This window comes from Lepidochelys kempii, chromosome 6 (assembly GCF_965140285.1).
Source record: "Lepidochelys kempii isolate rLepKem1 chromosome 6, rLepKem1.hap1, whole genome shotgun sequence".
Classification (NCBI taxonomy): domain Eukaryota; kingdom Metazoa; phylum Chordata; order Testudines; family Cheloniidae; genus Lepidochelys; species Lepidochelys kempii.
This window is the reverse complement of record NC_136385.1, coordinates 119450891-119469935: the sequence shown is the minus strand read 5'-3', so window position 1 is coordinate 119469935 and position 19045 is coordinate 119450891. Positions and strand designations below refer to the sequence as shown.

Below are 19045 nucleotides of genomic sequence, written 5' to 3'. Positions count from 1 at the left end.
ACATGATTCGAGATCTGGAAAACCTGCCTTATCCTGAGACACTAAAAAAGCAAATTCTATTTAGTTAGGTCAGGGTAGCTGATGTAACAATCCCCTCTGGCCTTAAAACTTCTGCGAATCTGAAGGCAAAAGCAATGACCCCAATAAGCCAAAAGCTACATCTAGGGATTCAGATATAGCTTCATCCACTCAAGACCTTATTATGCCCTCCCCTCAGGAAACACACTGACCATTCTTCAAACCTTTTAAATGTCAGGCAAAACAAGAAATGCACTCTGCACGACACGAAACTCGGCTTTTGCTGCTGTGACTGAAAATGGTGTGGCTAATGCCAGTCTGCTTCAAGCTATTCCGAGGCCTTCTTATGAAAAATGTTAGCCACCAAAGATGTCAACAGTTAATTTTGACATGAGATGGTTACAGGGACAATTAAAAAAGATTGTTAGTTCAGTTTATACCCAAAAATCCTGGTTTTAGGCCAATTAAGGTGCAAGGTAACAGATTCATAGATATTAAGGTCAGAAGGGACCATTATGATCATCTAGTCTGACCTCCTGCACAACGCAGGCCACAGAGTCTCACCCACCCACTCCTGCGAAAAACCTCTCACCTGAGCTATTGAATAGCTATGTCTGAGCTACTGAAATCCTCAAATCGTGGTTTAAAGACTTCAAGGAGCAGAGAATCCTCCAGCAGGTGACCCGTGCCCCATACTACAAAGAAAGGCGAAAAACCTCCAGGGCCTCTTCCAATCTGCCCTGGAGGAAAATTCCTTCCCAACCCCATATATGGGCAAGATCCACCAGCCAGATACTCAGGAAACAATTCTCTGTAGTAACTCAGATCCCACCCCATCTAACATCTCATCAGGCCATTGGGCCTACTTGCCATGAATATTTAAAGTTCAAGTAATTACCAAAGTCATGTTATCCCATCATACCATCTCCTCCATAAACTTATCGAATTTAATCTTAAAGCCAGATAGGTCTTTTGCCCCCACTGCTTCCCTTGGAAGGCTATTCCAAAACTTCACTCATGCTTGTGGTTTTCCATTCAAAAAAAAGATTACTCTGAAGTTGCAGGCTATAAGACTGTGACAGGAACCAATCTGTCCGTAATAAAATCTTGTTTATTTTAAGGGGGCAAAGTGGGAACACAGCTCTAGCAATCCATGAGTTAATTTCCTGGTGATGATTCAAACATACAGAAATAACAAACGTGTTATTGTTGACTATTGCAAACCAATGGATCTTGGAGGCTCTCTGACTGTGAGCACAGAAACCCAATAACTCCTATCCCTGTCTGGGGTTCATTTGCAATTAGATGTTTTAATATTGCATTCAATGAAAGCAAAGGAAATATTTATAAAGGAGGAAGGATACAGAAACAGGAAAGGAAAGACAAAGTACACACATGGGAGTCAGCAGGCATTAGCGCTAAATTGACCTGCTTGTTACTCTTTTCTTGAGCAACACCGGGCCAGTCAGTCAGTCCAGGTTTTTTTGAAATGGCCTCTAATTCCAGGTGCAGAACTGCAGTCCAGTAAGGGTGTGATTTTCAGAATTGCTGCTGTTCACTCTTGAAGGGTACATGACCATGATGCTTAATTGACATAGAGGTCTTCTAGATCTCTGGCTATCTGCCAAGTTCACCATCCAAAAGCTACAAAACCATTCAATCATTATGGTTTGGCCAGAGCAGCTAGTAGATGAAAATTTACCTTTGTTTACACATTGTTATCCCAAAACTTATGAAGCTCCAGTTCACACTTCTGCAAATGAGTCTGTATCACATCTAATGACTTGATAACACTTATATGCTGGTTTTGCTTTACTGAAATAATTCAGGATGGTCCAAGAACAGCTGGTGCAAGAGTAACAGGCAACAGTAGATTACGAGCAGGATATAAACCAGCAGCAGGGTTTATGAACCTGGAAAAGCAGCTGCAGCCTAAGCTCCCTCTAAGCTGCGCACCAGGCTATCAAGGCTTTGCAGCCAGAGAGGCCTGGACTGGAGAGAGGTAGACGGCATGCAGGGCTGCAGCCGGGGGAAAGGCGCTCTCTCCCCCAGCCCCAGAGCCACCGCAGTGGGGAGAGGCAGTCTCTCCAAGCCCTGGGCTGCTGCAAGTCCTCTCTCCCTGCCACAGCCCTGGGGCAACCTGCACCCCAAACCCCTCATCCCTGGCCCCACCCCAGAGCCCGCACCCCCAGCCAGAGCCCTCACCCCCCCAATGCTCTGCCTCAGCCCTTGAGCCCCCTCCCACACTCCAAACCCCTCAGCCCCACCCCCGCCGCACATCACCTCCATATTGGTGCACATAAAATTCATTCTGCACATGGATGCAAAAAATTGGAGGGAACATTATAGCAAGTAGCATATCTATGAGCTGCAGCCAGTCACTGCTATGACCACTGTCTACAGAGTGGACATGCTGAGTCATCTCTCACACTGCAGAGGCATGCTGATCATCTGTTAGCAGGAGCTGTGAGATCTTCATTGGAAGAATCAACTAATTCACCTCTGATGTCTGTTTCAGAAGCACCATGTCCGTGACATGATGGAAGTTCTAGTACCAGAACATCAGAATGTAGACATTATGTTACACAAGCGTAAGCCTTCTGCCCAGTGGAGTTGGCAGTGACAAGGGATGGGTTCAATATCCAGGGGGTTTCTTTTTAACAATAGAACACACAACCAGCTCGAGCCCCCTCCCACTGACCTGGGAAAATTACACTCCACCCCTGGGAGCTTCCAATAGTTCCCCTCTTGTCAGCACTCAGCGGGTGTGTAGAAAAAAAAAGTTTTAATAAAAAGGAAAAAGTAACCCAGCATTAATTTGGGAAAGTGCCACAAGCATGATTCAGAAGCACATGACCAGCACCCCCACCCCTCAGAGTATGTTGCCTCAGGTTCTCACCTTGCACTGAAAAAGTCCAACAAACAAAAGTTCCTCTAATGTGCCCCTCCCTCCACTGCACCCCACTCACAGCTGTTGTCCTTGGTCAGTGAAGGCCCAGAGTTCAGAAGTGCATTCACGTGAATTTACCTCCTACCCTGGTGGGGGGCACGGGGGAGAAAGGCACCTCAACTACTCTGCCATCACTCACCCCACCACTGCCACTTCTGGATGTCTTGAGGCCCTAGCACTTAAGGCAGCTCTCAGTGTTTTCATCTGTTAGTGGGGGAGCCTCGCTGCTAGTGCAGGCTGGATAGTCTCCTTCAGCAGAGAGGCTATTCCATAGCAGGAATTATGCTTAGACCTGGTTATCTGCGATTTCACCTCTAGTGATCCACAACAAAAGACTCTCAATTGAGTCTTAACCAGCTCTGTCATTACACAATGGGGAGAGTGACAATCAAATGGTGCCTAGGACCCTTAAGCAAAGCCCAGGCCACCAGGTAGAAACACCTATCCCTACCTTCTCTCATCACCACTGAGCTTTGGCACCCCTGCCCCCTGCTTACTGAGCACAGTTCAGGTGAGGGTGAACCCCTCGATCAGGCCATGCCAAACACAGTTCTGCTTCCCTTTATTCATATAACACTTTATTACCCCTTCCCCTGCAATAACAAAGTGATTTGCAATCCAGCACCAGCCAAAAGTGATCATTTGGGCAAAGCAACTCCAGCTTATGCTGCACATCTAGACAGAGTGGGTGTGTCTATGCAAACAAGGTCAGTTCCTGACATCTTCTCTCCCAGCTCATAACTAGATGTCAGGGGAGAGCCCATTCAGACCCTGCTTCAAATAATTGGGAAGTCTTCTGACCCTTGTTTAAGTGTTAATGATTTGGTAATCCCCATGTTTGGGAGCCGAACAATCCACAGGCAAAGCAGGCTATCAGCGTCCCAATTTAAATTCAGGTCAATAAACCAATTCTACTAGTGGGAGAGGAATGTGTTACATAGTGGTAATGTATTCAAGAAAGATATTTCCTCAGATGATGAGTGTAGCGACGTCAAGACTCACCATTGTGGCACCTCCTGTTGGTTGTCCTGGGAATTAGCTCAACTCCAGCTCCGGAGCACCCTCTCCTGGCTGGTGTCTTGCCTGCCTCCGGCCCCATGTCCCTCCTGGACCCCCGTGCCCTTTACCTCAGGGTTCTGCACCCGCAGTACCCCCACTCTCTGGGTCTCCCCTCCCCAGGGACCCCCCAATCCTCAAAACCCACCTTGCTTCAGTGGCTACTGCCAGTCATCATCTAGCCCCTGCTCACTGGGGAAGACTGCCATCTGTAATGGCCACTCATCATTGGCAAGGGGTGTTGGACCAGCTTCCTCTGCCTAACCCCGGGCTGCACCTCTACAACCCCAGTACCTGCTTTGGCCTTTAACAAGGCCTACATCCTGGGGGTTTACGAGGCTGGAGCTCCCCAGCTCCTCTTGCCTTTCCCCCAACACTGCTCCACTCCTGGACAGCCAGGTCCTTTTCTCTCTCTCCCCCCAGCCCCAATGAGAGAGAGAGAGAGAGAGAGAGAGAGAGACACAGACACTGACTGTAGCTCCTGGCCTCCAGCCCTCTTATTAGGGCCAGCTGGGCCCTGATTGAGTGGGCCACATATATGGTCAGCTACTCAGTCATCTTCCCCCAGCTGTTCTCACTCTTCTTATTTCAGGAACAGGGTAACCACCCCACTACAATGAGAAAAAGATTTTTCAACAAAAAGTGAGGAGGAAAAACTGCACCAAGACTTGGGAGAAAAAAAGAGAGAGAGATGGCATCATGCTACATAGCAACCTGCCACAGAATCAGGACAGTGAATCCAGACAGACACAGAGTTTACACTGGGTTCCAGCCTGAGACCAATATCTGCACTGTCCTGAACCTTGCCACCATTTTCCTGAGACTCTCGCTTCACCAGCTCTCTAGATACACCCTTCCCTCAGGGCCAGGATCCCAGGGCTTTCCTGCTCAGCTGGGCACCATCCTCCATTAGTGATTGTTTATCAAGCCTAATTCTCCCTCAGGTGTTTCCTATCAGGTTAACTGGCATCTTCTGAACCTCATTAATGCTTCCCAGTCTAGTATGGGGTCAACAGCCCATCACAGTTCCCCACAGCAGCGATAATTAATTTCTGAAATGCAGTGGGTACTTTTCATCTGCAAAAGACCCATCATGTAAAACCATCAGCTAGGGCCTATGTGATGATTTCAAGTCCCATATTTTCTCAACGTTAACTATTCATCTCTCCCTGCCCTCATTAATTTTAGAAGATGACTAGGGGAAAAGTACCAAAAATAGCCTTCCCCAGCCACACCTCCAGCACGCATCAGAGTCCCTTCGCCTGCATGTTTTAAGGTATCCTGTACACCCAGTGAATAATTTTGAACAGCATTGTTCTGAGATGTGACTCTCCTGATACCTGCTTAAAATCTTTTCCTACTGACTTGAATTGAATTCCACATCTCTCCCCAGACTGAACGTTAATGATTTAAGCACATTAGCTGGATAACTAAACTCTATTAAAGCAGAGGACATTTTTAGATGAAATTATGTTGATTAGAGAGATCAAATTATAAAGGATGTTGTCCAAAAGGTCCACTGAAATCAATGGTAAGACTCCAGTGGACTTTAATGAGCTTTGGATCAGGCCCAGAGAGCGCGTGTTGAATTTGATTCTAAGAGCATTTGTGCTTCAGTACAGAATCTGATCAATAGATCAAGTCATCAGCCCTATTATAAAATCTGGTGAATATCCTGGAAAATGCTTGACACCCCCCCCCCCCAAGATTACACTCCTGTTTTCAAAGTGTGTTTGAAGCACAATGATTTGTAATAACAACACTGTATTAACTGGTATGGAACATCACCGCATTCAAAAAGGAGAGATTGAGCAAAAAAGTAATGCATTTGCACTGATCCAGACTGAGGGCTACCCGGTTCCAAATACATCATTGTTTCATAGCACTAGAATTAAGGAAGAAAAAAAGCCTGAACAGAGAAAACACCAACACCAGACATAACCCAAACAGACTTGGTGGGGAGGAAGGTTCCCTGTGCTTTGGACTCCTAATGACTTGCTGTAATCAGCTGGTGGTCTCATAGACATTAGCAAATGTCCTTAGATCTCTGAATGCCCAAACAGCAGCAGTGCTTGCAATTCGTCTATCCCAGCAGTTCTCAAACTGCAGGTCGGGATCCTAAAGTGGGTCGCGACCCTGTTGTAATGGGGTCGCCATGGCTGGCATGAGACTGGCCTCAGCCCTGGGTAGCAGGGCTCAGGTTACAGGCTCCCCTCCTGGGGCTGAAGCCCTTGGCATTTGACTTTGGCCCCCCGCCTGGGGTGGTGAGGCTTGGGTTTTGGCTCAGGCTTTCCCTCCCGCGCAACCAGGATCATGTAGTAATTTTTGTTGTCAGAAGGGCGGGGGGGTCACAGTGCAATGAAGTTTGAGGAACCCTGCTCTATCTGTTAAGAAATGAGAGCTCAACCAAAACCATCTGCTTTTCTTGTGACTTTAGGTTGCCTTCATTTTGGGATGATTGTCAGCTTAGTTCAGGGTGCACATTGTAAAGCGCATGTTAATCTGCCTAGCACACAGGGCCGGCTCTAGGTTTTTTGCCTCCCCAAGCAAAAAATTTGTGGCCCCAAGCCCCGAGAGCGCAGCTGCCCCAGCAAAAAAAAAGAAAAAGAAAAAGGGGGGGGGTGGCCAGAATGCCGCCCCTGGAATTGTGCCACCCAAGCACGTGCCTGCTTTGCTGGTGCCTAGAGCCGGTCCTGCTAGCACAACTACTGGTTGGGGGTTGCGTCTCACAACTTCTCTGTTTCTCTCTTCCAGTGACTGTGACTGTCGGAGGCAAGCAGCACTTGCTGGGGCTATACGATACTGCAGGGCAGGTAAATTATTTTACCTTCTTTCCCTTTCTGATTTTTATTACACACCTTTTTTCCATATAAAAAATAGCATCAGTGGTATTTTGTGATGGCTGAACTGATTACCCGTTTCTTACACAGAGATTTCAACACAAAAAACATGCCAAAGACTGAATTTTTCTAACTAAACATAAAACCAGGCTAAACTATTAGGTCTTTTACACCTCTGACTTCTGCCACAGGCACAGAGCTCTCTTTAATAAGTCAACATTTACTAACAGTTTTCATGTAGTGGTAGCTGAGATACAGCCAATATTTCCTATACTGAGTAGAGAAAATAGCAAATATCCAATACAACTCTGTGCAGTAGCTCTCAACAGCTATTAACTTTTAAATGGCAGCCACTGTAGGTAATCTTCAACATATACCTACCAGTGAAAGACTGTCACTTACAATATAGCCTCCCATGTCTATGCCCAGTCTAAACTTACATAATGAAAATTATGAGACTATTCCCTGGTCTGACAGACGTTCTTTTGAGAAGAGTACATGCACCTAACTGCTGTGGCTGTCCCAGCAATCCAAATTAATTAACCCAGAAAAAATGTAGAGAATTTATTATTAAGCATCTCATTGACTTGCTGGTCAATCTCTCTTTGTTTACATTGTTAGGTCTGCAAGATCCTTAGAGAAGCAGCATCTAGTACTACAATGAGACCTTTTCTTAGTAACTGTGGAATTAAGACAATGGCAACTCCAGTTTATAAACTTTGCCCTTTCATTCTTCTCTCCCCTATTTCAGTCATAGAGGAACACTGTTATTCCACAGAACATCATGGAATACTTTTTAGTCTCAATCATTGGGCCCACACAGAACTTGCACTGGTTTAACTAAATCGGTTTAAAAATCCCTCCTTGAGTTAAACCACTGCAATGTTCTCATGTAGACAAGCCCTGTGTCATTATCGTCTCACCAGCCATTTGGAAGCATTCGTTCCCAAAGTTAACTTGCCTGAAAGGAGAGCGCTGGGACCTTAGTCAGTGCCACTGAAGTCAGTAGAAAAGCTTCAGTTGATTTCAATGGACATTGGATAAGGTCCTGGGATTAGATCAAATCAGAAAACAAGCAAGAAACCTACAACTATTGCATTCTCACTCGCCCTTGAACACAATAGGCATGAAAAGCACCATAATGTCATTGTGGTGCGCTGTTGTCTGCAGAGCAGAGGGCTCACATGAAGTTCTAGGTGCCATGTGGGTCTCACATCAACCCTGCCTGCATTTGTATGCGCATCTTACCAATGTGTGTGAGACTTCTCATTTTTCATTGGATAAGACTCGCATGAACTGGTAGCCGATTTTCTTCAGTACCGAGCCTCACCTCCCCTTGGTGGTCTAGCAAAAGCCAACTCTAGCAAACTTCAGGGCAAAGCACAGATATATTAGGACCTGATCCTTCAAATGCTTCCCAGCATAGTAAATGTAGTAGCAGACACCACAGTACTGAGAATACTGTTACACAGATTAATATTATGCAGAGACCCCAAGCAGTACAGAGAAACAGACTGTCACTACAATAATCACTACACCTATAGTAGGGGCTTGCAAGATTGGGTCCCTTCTGGTTTTGCTTTTGCCTGATTCGTGTTTTGTCTATTTTAACTCCTGCCACACTGACTGCTCATATTTCTGTAGGCAGCATCAGTTACTGAATACTATCTATAGTGGCTGATTTTATATCCGTTATGGTTTGTTTGTCCTTTTTTTATTAGATGATCTAAAAATAATGAATTGAAATAGACTACCTAAAAATCAATACTAAAAATAACTAATATAGACTATGATCCACACTCATGGCCCAAGCAAATGTCTAAACACAGTAACACAAGCCCACACAGCCAGTTGCATGGCCACACCCCTAAGTCACATTTACTGAGAGGCAGGGTGATCCAATGCACAGGGCATTGGACTAGAATCAGGGGACCTGGATTCTAGTTCCAGCTCCACCACTGACTTTCTGCACAAGATTGTCCAAGACACATCACCTTAATATGCCTCTTTTCCCACCCCCTACATCTAGTCTTGTCTAAAATGTAAGAGCAGGGTCTGTCTGTGAGTATGTGTGTGTGTGTGTTGCCTAGCACAAATGGGTCCATATATTTTTGTCAGGGTATCTAGGCACTACCATGCTACAAGTAATAAATAATAACCACTGATCACATAATTGCACATGCAATCAGGAAATGTACACATCCAATTACCCAATTTGCATGTGCAAAGGATAGTTCGTTCACACAGATGCAGGATTCCGGGTGTGCTCACGTTTTGTACCCTTCTGCAGTAATGCAGGGCTGTGAAAATCTGGCCAGAATTTTATTCATGCCTGAGTTTACCACTTCGGTAAGGCTAATCCAGAACCTTAACATTATTGTAACATGTTTTGTGTATACTCCACCCGTCACCCACTCTGTCAACGACACTTCCTTTTATTCATTTTCCTGAGCCAAAAGAAAACACTAAGCTGTGAATCTAGCTGACAGAAATGTGTTTTTCCCTCCTTCTTGACAATCATTTTGCCATCTCCTGTGACGGAATTCAAGTTAGGCCAGGCATGCCTGTCTCCAAGTGACACTCATTTCCTACAACTGACTTGTCGGAACCATTTTCATTTTAGATTTCAGTCCAAAGGAGATAGTCATTGAGTCAAGACATTACAGAGCATGAATCACTTTGTGATTAATAGATCATATCTTAACAGAGTCCAGAAGCTTGCTCTTTCCCACATGCTGTAGTGGGAATGACAGCTCATATGGGTTCACTGCCCCCAACACACACACACCTCCTGGAGTTGTGTGGCTTTCCAAAGAAAATCGACATGAAGTCAGTGCTAACAATAATGCTTGACATTGGCATGCTCTAAAACACATGCTGATGAACTAACAATTGAAAAATGTACCCTCATGCAGCATTACCCTCTGGCTGTGGGAGTAGGGCTCTGGCAGGGAATTTCGGTCTCAGCTGCTTGATTTTCTGCATCTTTGGCATGAACAGTCCCAGACAGGACATTTTCAGCGCCATGCTCAGGTGCAAAGTGCTTTGAGGGCCCGACACTGAAGGCAGGGAACATGGACAGCGAGACGATGGAGGAAGCAGCAGCAACGGGTACAGAGAGTACTCCACATACCTGAACAAAGCCAGGCCCACCATAGCAAACAAGCGTAGGAGACAGCGACACTGTGTTGCACAAACCTCCCAGCCTCTGCTAGTTGCCAGAGCCATGCCCAGCAATACCTGACCGGGCTCTGCCCTTTCCATTGTGGGCCAGTCAAAAGACAGCCCAATCATTCAGCAGGGAATTATATTCCACACACACACCACCTGTAAGCAGCCTCAATTGCTACTGAAGCAGAGGCTGTGAGGGTGCATCTCTCCATGATAGTCGGACCCCCTGCCTGAACAACTTTACTGGAAGAGAGACTGCAGGGTAAGAAGGTGCCTGTGACAATGACACTAGAATAAGGATGTATCTGGGTCCCAGGCCTGAACTCCACAGAAGCAAGTTCTAGGCACTCCCATTAGCACAGAGCACTAACAAACTAGTGACATTTTCCAGCCTGCCAACACTATCACCCTGGTTTAACCAGGAAATTTTCAGGGATCTGAAACTCAAAAAAAAAAAAAAAAACACACTACAAAAAGTGGAGACTAGGTCAGATTACAAAGGATGATTACAAACAAACACCACAAGCATGTAGGGACAAAAAAGGCTGAGGCACAAAATGAGATTAAACCAGCTAGAAACATAATGGGTGGGAAGAAAACATTCTACAAATTGAGATTAAACCAGCTAGAAACATAATGGGTGGGAAGAAAACATTCTACAAATCCATTAGAAGCAAGAGGAAGACCAAGAACAGGGTAGGCCCGTTATTCGGGGGGGCGGGGCAAAAACAAAAAAATGTGGAAATGGCAAAAGTGCTAAAGAACTTTGTGTTTTAGTTTTCACCAGAAAGTTTAGTAGCAATTGGACATTTAACATAGTGAACACCAGTGAAAATGAGATAGGATCTAAGGCTAAAAGAGGGAAAGGAAACAAATCAAAAATTACTTAGACAAGTTGAATGTCTTCAAGTCGCCCAGGCCTGACGAAATACATCTTAGAATACTCAAGGAGCTGACTGAGGAGATGTCTGATCCATTAGAGATGAAATTAGAAAACGGGAGAGATTCCAGGGGACGGGAAAAGAGCAAATATAGTGGAAATCAGGACAACCCAAGGAATTACAGACCAGTCAACTTAACTTCCATACCCGGAAAGATAATGGAGCAAATAACTAATCAATCAATCTGCAAGTACCTAGAAGATAATAAGGTGATAAGTAACAGCATGGATTTGTTCAGAACAAATTGTGTCAAACCAACCTAATAGCTCTCTTTGACAGGGTAACAAGCCTTGTGGATTGGGGGAAGCGGTAGATGTGGTAAATCTTGACTTTAGTAAGGCTTTTGATACTCTCACATGACTTTCTCATAAACAAACTAGGGAAATACAACCTGGATGGAGCCACTATAACATGAGTGCATATCTGGCTGGAAAACCGTTCCCAGAGAGTAGTTATCAATGGTTCACCGTCAAGCGGGAAGAGCATGTTTGAGTGGGGACCCTCAGGGATCAGTTCTGGATCCAGTTCTGTTCAATATCTTCATCAGTGATTTAGATAATAGCATAGAGAGCACGCTTATAAAGTGTGTGGATGATATCAAGCTAGGAGGAGTTGCAAGTGTTTTCAAGGATAGGATTAAAATCCAAAATGATCTGGACAAACTGGAGAAAGGGGCTAAAGTAAACAGGATGAAATTCAATAAGGAGAAATCCAAAGTACTCCATTTAGGAAGGAACAATTAATTGCACACATACAAAATGGGAAATGACTGTCTGGGAAGGAGTACTGCAGAAAGGGATCTGGGGATCATAGTGGATCACAAGCTAAATATGAGTCAACAGTGTTGCAAAAAAAAAAAAAGCAAACACCATTCTGGGATGTATTCGCAGGAGTGTTGTAACCAAGACATAAGAAGTGATTCTTCTGCTCTATTTTATGCTGATAAGGCCACAATTGGAGTACTGTGTCTAGTTCTGGGTGCCAGGGGTGGCAGGTTTGTAGAAATTTTGGTGGTGCCCAGCACCCGCCCCCCAAACTCTGCCCCCCCCCACCTGCCTACGGCTCTCGGAGGGAGTTTGGGTGGTGGGAGGAGGTCTGGGGTGCAGACCCTGGGCTGGGGCAGGGTATTGGGGTGCAGGAGGGGTGCAGGCTCGGGAGTTTGGGTGTAGAAGGGGTGAGAGGTTGGGCTCTGGGAGGGAGTTTGGGTTCAGGAGGGGGCTCTGGGCTGGGGAAAGGGGTGGGGGTGCAGGAGGGGGTGAGGGGGCAGGCTCTGGGAGGGAGTTTGGGGGCAAGAAAGGGTGTGTGGGAAGGGGTGGGGGTGCAGGCTCTGGGACAGAGTTTGGGGGTGGGAGGGGTTGCGGAGGGAGGGGTGCAGGAGTGAGGGCTGTGGGGCTGGGGATGAGGGGTTTGGAGTGTGGGGTGAGGGCTGTGGGGTGGGGATGATGGGTTCATGATGCAGGATGGGGCTCAAGGCTGGGGCAGAGGGTTAGGGTGCAGGGGGATGAGGGCTCTGTCTGGGGCTGGGGATAAGGGGTTTGAAGAGGCTCAGGGCTAGGGCAGAGGGTTGGGGTGCAGGGGGGTGAGGGCTCTGGCTGGGGGTGCAGGCTCCGGGGTGGGGCAGGGCTGGGGATGAGTTTGGGGTGCAGGCAGGCTTCCCCAGGGCTGGGGCCAGAAAGGAGGACTCCCCTCAGCCCTCTCCCCACCAGCAGCAGAGAGCTCTGGGGGAGGGGCCCTCCATCTCCCCCTGCCCCCCCCCCCCACAGCACACTCACCCCACACCACTATCACTGCACGTGCTCCTAGGGCCCCTCTCAGGTTCAGGAAGCCCCCTCACTTCCCCTGTGGTGGGTGCTGGGGGGGGAGACTGCCATCATGTGTGCGCCTCCCCCCTCCCCCACTGCTGCCCCTCACTGTAGCCTCACTGGGGGTGAGGGATGGGGCTGCCCCTTGGAGGGCACAGTGTGGGGAAAAGATCTGGACAACTGTACTAGTTATGTGTACGGCTAATGAGTGCATCCACTGTTACTTTAGCTGGGATAAAATCATTTTGATATGCCCCATGCTTTAGGGCACAAAGTCAATGGCCAGCTGGGAGCACAGGAACATAGGACTTGCCAGACTGGATCAGACCCAAGATCTGTCTAGTCCAGGATCCTGCCTCTGACAGTGGCCAGCCCCAGATGCTTGTGAGGTATTCTAGACCCCATAAAAGTCTAATCCTGATCTCAAATAGTTAGAGATCAGCGAAAGCCCCAACACACAAGCTTTAATATCCCTTCCCAAATCTGTTATTAAAAACAACAACTCTGGATATTTCCCATATCCAGCTAAATGCCCAATCCCTTTTTTGAATCTTGTAAAATTCTTGGCCTCAGTGACTTCCTGCAGCAATCTAAAGCTAGCCAATGGGCAGGTGATCCCAATGGTTCATAACAGATTTTCTTCCACCTGCCCCATGAGCAGCTGATAGTGGGCCCTGTCAGATTCAGAATACAAATCTGATCTAGTATGGCAATTCCTATGGTCCCAGGGAGTTGGATAACATGGAAGCCCTAGATCTACTGTTCCCTTGATATGAAAGCATAACTCCCATGTGTCAGTGTCATCCTGAGCTACTAGTATGTATTGATAGGAGACTAGATCCTTGTGTGTAAGCTGTAGATATCCTTTCTCTTCTGACCTATTGCTTATATAATGTCCCATGCTGCAACCACAAAATGAGAACAAACAGTCCTCATAAGCTCCAAAGTGACAAGCAAAATCAAATTAAATGAACCTGCTGAAAGGACCTGTCACCGTTATGCAGAATGTTCATAGCTTTTAGTCTGTGATTTTTAACAGCACACTAAGTTTCAACCCCTCTAAATAGGCAAGTCTTGAATTTTTAAAACAGATATATTTAGCCAACTGATTTCCAAGGTCCCAAATAAAAAAAAGATACATAGAGTATCTGGTGCCATCTTGTGGTTATCCCAAAGATCTGTTTTGGAACAAATAAACCAAAAGTGTTTAAAAAGTCAATTGCCAAGCAGCTCCCAGTACCAGCCCATGGTGACTGTGGATAAGTGTGTTTACCCTGGGAGAAGTCATCAGCTTTAATGTTCTGGATGTATATGATTTCACTGGTTAAAATGCCAGGTAATAGGGTTGGCATGAGGCCAAGCGTCTGACACTCACATTATCCCACACAAAACCCAGCTGCCAAGATTACCTAATTGTTCCATTAATCAGATAACGGCCCTCCACTGTATCAAGTGGAAGCTTCTTGTCATCCTCAAGCATATGTCCGTCCATCCCTGCTGTGTCTCTGGTCAGTCACATCATGCTCTCTGCTCCACCAGCGGTGGTGTGACCTCCTTTAGCTGATTCTCCCACAAGTGTCTTTGCATTTTCTTCCATGCTAATCCCTGGACACGGAACGTCCTCCCTGAGCTGATAAGACAGGCCATTTCCTTCTCATCAATCAATCCCTTCTCGAGACCCACATCTGCTTTGACCCCTACAAAATATTGGTCAGTTAATAATACCAGGTAGGGAAGCAGCTGGGGATTGGTTATACTTTTTTTAAAAAGCCAGTGGTGAAGGGGTACTAGCAGCACTTGGGCCAGCCAGCGTCCTGCCAAGCCTGCTAGAACATGGCAGCCCATTACCCCACTCTTTATCTTTCAGGATAGAAACTTTGTTTTCCTTTGCCTTGGTGCAGTGCATACGTGATGGCCACCATCTTGGCTGATACCAGGGATTGAACTGGAAGCCTCCAGCATGGAAAGCTTAAGCCTGCGCATTTTAAGATGAAGGGTTGGCAGTGTAGCTAACCCCTGGAACAGCCTCACAATCTAGGTGCAGAGGGACACACGGCACCACACCGAGCAATGGATGACCCTGCACAGTTTGGGCACTCCTGTGATATAAATAATGAAAATATTTCAGCTAATTAAAGATGGCCCAGGCTTCAGTCCTGGTGCAGCAGAACATTTCCACTGAGGTTTCTGTGCTACAGCTGGCTCTACTCCCTGTGAGCCAGGGAAGACCACATCAGATGAGGGTTGCCAGGTATGAGCTAGGCCAGGAGCTGCTGGAGCCACCACCTATGCCAATCCAATGACTCAAAAATCCTGAGCAGTGATCCAGAGGGCCAGCCACCACTAACTACACCCACCGACTAACACCATCCACACTAGGGCTGCATTGCAACCCCACAGCCAGTGCCCAGAATGGAGGGAGCGGATTTCCTCCATGCCTTTGGGGTTGGCTGACAAAGTCCCATTACTCTGGCTTTGAAAGGGAAACAAGTTAACACCCTCCTGTACACACACACCCAATAATACACACACACAGGAGGAGAAGTCATGGATAAATAACATGAGTGAATAGTCAGAGTCAGGCCTCGCAAGGATTCACGAGTGACAACGCCCTCTGACGCGAGCTGGTCTGAAAATTATTGTCAAAATGAAGTTTTGATGGAAAAAGTGCAGGGCGGAGGAAACATGAGATTTCCAGTCAACATAGACAGGGACCATCCTTTATGATGTTACGTCAGATAGTCAGGGGTAAAAGCTACTGATGCCAGGGTTTAGCCATGACCAGCTGACAGGATGGTGAACACACCTTGTCTTTGTCTACGCTGACTGTAGTGTCATGGTTGATGCCTCGGTGGTTAATTCAATTCCTAGCACGGCCTGACAAGCTCTCCTAGTAATGAATCCTTGTGTTTGCTGACGCAATCAACATGGGCTGAGGAGGAGCGCAGGGCTGGATTAAGGCAAGATGATGTCCTGGGGAGCCCCCTCCCCACCCCCTGCAGCCCTGCCCCCACTGGAGTGGCAGTGACAGATTCCACCCCACCCCACCCCAGAGACGGGGCAGCAGCATGGGACCCTTTTGCCTCCACCACCCAAAGAATGGCAGCTGGGACCCCCTCTCCTTGGGAGCAACAGGGATACCCTCTCCAACCCAGAGAGACAGGAGTGGCAGTATTTGCAAGGGGCGGGGAGGGTCCCAGTACTTACTGCAGCAGCTGAGATATCTTGGTCAACCAGACCCCTCTGCATTCTCCTTCTCCAGTCCTGCCCCATGCAGAGCCCTCAGTCTGGGTGGTACAAGGTGCATGGGGCAGTTCACACCTCTCAGAGCTATTCCTTCAGGCTGTCTGCAGACTAAGGCTTAGTCTACAATAGCAACTAAGCAGTTATAACCAACCTAACCCCTCCCTAGACAATGCTGTGTCGACAGGAGGGCTTCTCCCATGGACACAGCTACCGCCTCTCAGGGAGGTGGATTAACTACACGGACGGGAGAAACTCTCCTGTCGGTGCAGGTAGTGTCTTCACTAAGCACTGAAGCTGTGCAGCTGCAGCGTTGTACGTACAGCCAAGCCCCCAGGCAGATATCTCGGCCTCAGTTACATTCAATTCATATTTTCAAGCTTTTCTTCACAACCATGAGAACTTACATGACTCAAATTCTGATATAATCACATGACTCCAGGTGCTGGGGCCCTAGGCACAGGCTGATATTGCCTGTGCCTTAATCCAGCCCTGCCATAGGGTGAGATCATTTGTTCCCATGCCGTGTTTTTATACATTTGGTGAGGGAAACAGGTAACTTTACAAGTAATTTTTGAACCACTTGCAGGAAAATTAGGAAATGCTAGCTTCCACCCAGCATCTCCGATATGAATTTCACTTGTCCAAGAATGGGCCTGTGAGGTTCCATATGCTGTTACTCCAGATCCATTGATCTACTTCGCATGGATTGCAAAATCCAACTCTCGAGACTGGGAAGGGACCCAAATTTGTCCTTCTAACAAGCTTCCCTGTTATCAAATCAGCTAACTACATGGAATGTTTGTGCTTTGAGGTAACTGAACACTGCTCTCTGCACAACCTGGGGGGCAAGGTGACATCTCTTCTCACAAGACAGGGGCCCGTGGAAATCTCAGACCACCTTGAGTCACAAACTGGATCCAAGCTGCCGCTACATTTCCAGGACATTCTGATTGATGTGGCACTGGAGATAGCGTGATGTAACTGAACAGCCCAAAGGTCCATTTTTGTTGTGTATGGTGATGTCTGTAGCATTTATGAGGTTTTATACACCCTGCACATAACACCTACTGTAAAACGCATGGCGTGAATGTCCTCTAGACTAGAGATGTTATCTGGCGCCAAGGACAATGGCAGTCAAATAATAATTCGTGGGATTATGGTATATTGAAGGCTGAGGCCAATATGCACAACCTAAAGATCTGTTTTTACCCCAAGGTATTTTTTCTTTTAGTGTTCAATGGCATTACAGGCAGCCCCTGTTCATCTTATCTCCCTTGTACACTGGAGTCACTATGAAAACAGAATACCCACCCTGCTACCTGTCTGCGCAAAGCCCAGGTAAAAGGGGGTTCAGAGACTGACCCAGCTGTGGGATACCTCTGCCGCCCCTTTGCAGTGGTCATTCTACCCCCTGGAATTTATCAGCACTTACTGACATTCAGTGACAATGTTGGGCAACTCATAAAGTGCTTGCAGATGTGTGGTTTCGTAGCCTGTGTGACCCATTGCTAACACCTGCCTTTGCTCTCTGACAGGAGGACTACAATCAGCTGAGACCCCTCTCCTATCCCAACACGGATGTGTTCTTGATCTGTTTTTCTGTGGTGAACCCTGCCTCTTACCACAATGTCCAGGAAGAGTGGGTGCCTGAACTGAAAGTCAGCATGCCGCATGTGCCTTATGTGCTCATAGGAACACAGGTAGCTACTAACTGGGAAGCCTATTGGCCAGCACAAGGGGTCTGGAACTCTACAGCCAGGCGGGCCTTGTGAAACCTCAAAGCCAGCTGGAACTTACCCGGATTGAGGTTTGACTGCATTCCCAGGGTCCCCTGAAAACTCTGCTGTTCTGCACACACCTGCTTCCATTCTGGCAGACCGGATACCAAACTTACAACTCAGAGCAAAACTCAGGGGCTGAAACTCACATGAGCTGAAACAAGCAGGCTTCCCCAAGCCCCATGCAAGCATAATGCATCTAGTTGCCCAACCCTCTGAATGGTCACTCTGTGGGTATGTCTACACTGGAGCAGGAGGTATAATTCCCAGGTCAAGAAGACATACCCAGACAAGCTCCGATCGAGCCAACACATTAAAAATAGCAGCGCAAGCAGCAGTATGGGCTAGCAACTCAAATACAATCCCATCTGAACCCCTAGATACATACTTAGGCTGGCAAGTTCGCCTCACTACTCACACTGCCTCGGCTGCACTTCTATTTCCCATGTACTAGCTTGATCAGAGCCACCACTCCTATGTCTACCCATGCAGGAAATTACACTCCAGTGTACCCATATTCTGTGTTAGGGGCTTCTCAATATCACTGTGATTTTAACGGAGCTTTAAATTCATTATATTTTTCTGGAGTGGGGGAGCCATTCCCATATTACATCCCCCAAAGTTCACCCCCTGAATAGCCTTCCTTGAGCCAACGAGGATTAACAAACTCTTTAGAGCCAACACAGCTCCCTCAAGACCAGCCAACCCTGCTGAGAGCACTTTCTTCCCCCAGTGTTTACCTAGGGATTGTCAGAGTTCATAAGACCCATGATCCATCCAGTCCAGTATCATGTCTCTGACAGTGGCCAGCACCAGTTGTTTCAGAGGAAGGTGTAAGAACTACAGAGTAAGCAGACTGGCAAAGCCAGGTCATGGGCAGCCAGACCTAGTGATCAGAGCCAGAGTCCTCAGTCAGGAGCCAAGAGTCAGCTGGGTCAGGATACCAGGGTGTCAGAGGCAGGAGACAAACCAGAGATCAGAACCACAAGTCAGAGGTCAGGAGCTAAGCCAGGTCAGGATGCCAGGAAGCCAACCCACAGGAGCAGGAAGCACACAGTCCAGAGCAGGCTGGATCCCAGTTGTTCAGACAGCTTCCTGTTCCTGTTGCTGGCTTAAGTAGGGTCAGCAGGCCAATCGGCTGCTCTGTGGCTCCACCAATAGGACCTCAGAGGAGGATCCTCAAACTGGGGCTGGGCCTCATGGGTCCTGGGTAAGCAACTGTCAGCAGGCTACCAAGAGGAGG

The 19045-nt window shown here is 47.3% G+C and overlaps 1 protein-coding gene across 1 annotated transcript in view; it reads left to right on the top strand.

Annotated features, from left to right (window-relative positions):
* RHOJ (ras homolog family member J) overlaps window positions 1-19045 on the top strand; it is a 76711-nt gene that overhangs the window by 44534 nt on the left and 13132 nt on the right. The window contains exons 2-3 of the mRNA XM_073349899.2: window positions 6779-6837; window positions 17560-17724. Coding sequence (XP_073206000.1) covers window positions 6779-6837; window positions 17560-17724 — 224 coding nt within the window. The remainder of the gene's footprint in view (window positions 1-6778; window positions 6838-17559; window positions 17725-19045) is intronic.